Raw genomic sequence first — 679 nt, forward strand, 5'->3', positions numbered from 1 at the left:
CAGGTAAGAACAAATAGGCCTAGAAAAACCTATATAGTAGTAGTTGAAAGTAATAAAGTGTAATGAGAAATCAATGCAGAAAAGGCATAACTATGTACATATCTCCATCTTGCATGCTTGCAGTTTAGTTATATGCAGGAAAACAAAAACTTATTTTTGTGGGAAAATGGAACATTTAATAAAGTTATGATAATATCAATTATCACAAAAACATACCTACTAGAAAAATCAATGCAAATTCATAGCATTTAATATGTAAGCTCAATATACCTTTAAGTTTAATGATTAAGTTCAACATGTAGTTTTGAAAAAGAAAAATTACCTTTCAAGAGTTGATTCAGGTCCATTGTGTCATGTATGGCTTTTTGTTTATGTCTACGGTCTAAATTGGTATCTAACACTGAAGACTTCGAGGTGAGATCTACTCCATGTTTTTCTTTCCCTTTTTTGGCTGATTTCAAATTATTTTTAAAATCCTCAACATTTCCATACACTTCTTGACTCACATTTTCTTGTCTTTTAACTTTTACTTTTTGATGGTTTGATGTGCCCAGTTCAAAAGACTGAACAGGGCTGATGTCTGGGGTCGATAAAGGAGTGACATCTGTCACAGTATCTTCAGATTCCTCAGTGTAGTCACCGACTTTTGATTTAGTACTTGTATGCTGTGTTCCTGCTG

The 679-nt window shown here is 32.8% G+C and overlaps 1 protein-coding gene across 1 annotated transcript in view; it reads right to left on the minus strand.

Annotated features, from left to right (window-relative positions):
• The window catches only part of CFAP97 (cilia and flagella associated protein 97), a 23,241-nt gene that overhangs the window by 19,517 nt on the left and 3,045 nt on the right, over positions 1–679 (minus strand). Inside the window, 1 exon segment of the mRNA XM_006772672.2 lies at positions 323–679. This exon segment is cut by the window's right edge and continues 19 nt beyond it. Within this exon segment, the coding sequence (XP_006772735.1) occupies positions 323–679 (357 nt within the window).

Source organism: Myotis davidii, unplaced genomic scaffold, assembly GCF_000327345.1.
Source record: "Myotis davidii unplaced genomic scaffold, ASM32734v1 scaffold184, whole genome shotgun sequence".
Lineage (NCBI taxonomy): Eukaryota > Metazoa > Chordata > Mammalia > Chiroptera > Vespertilionidae > Myotis > Myotis davidii.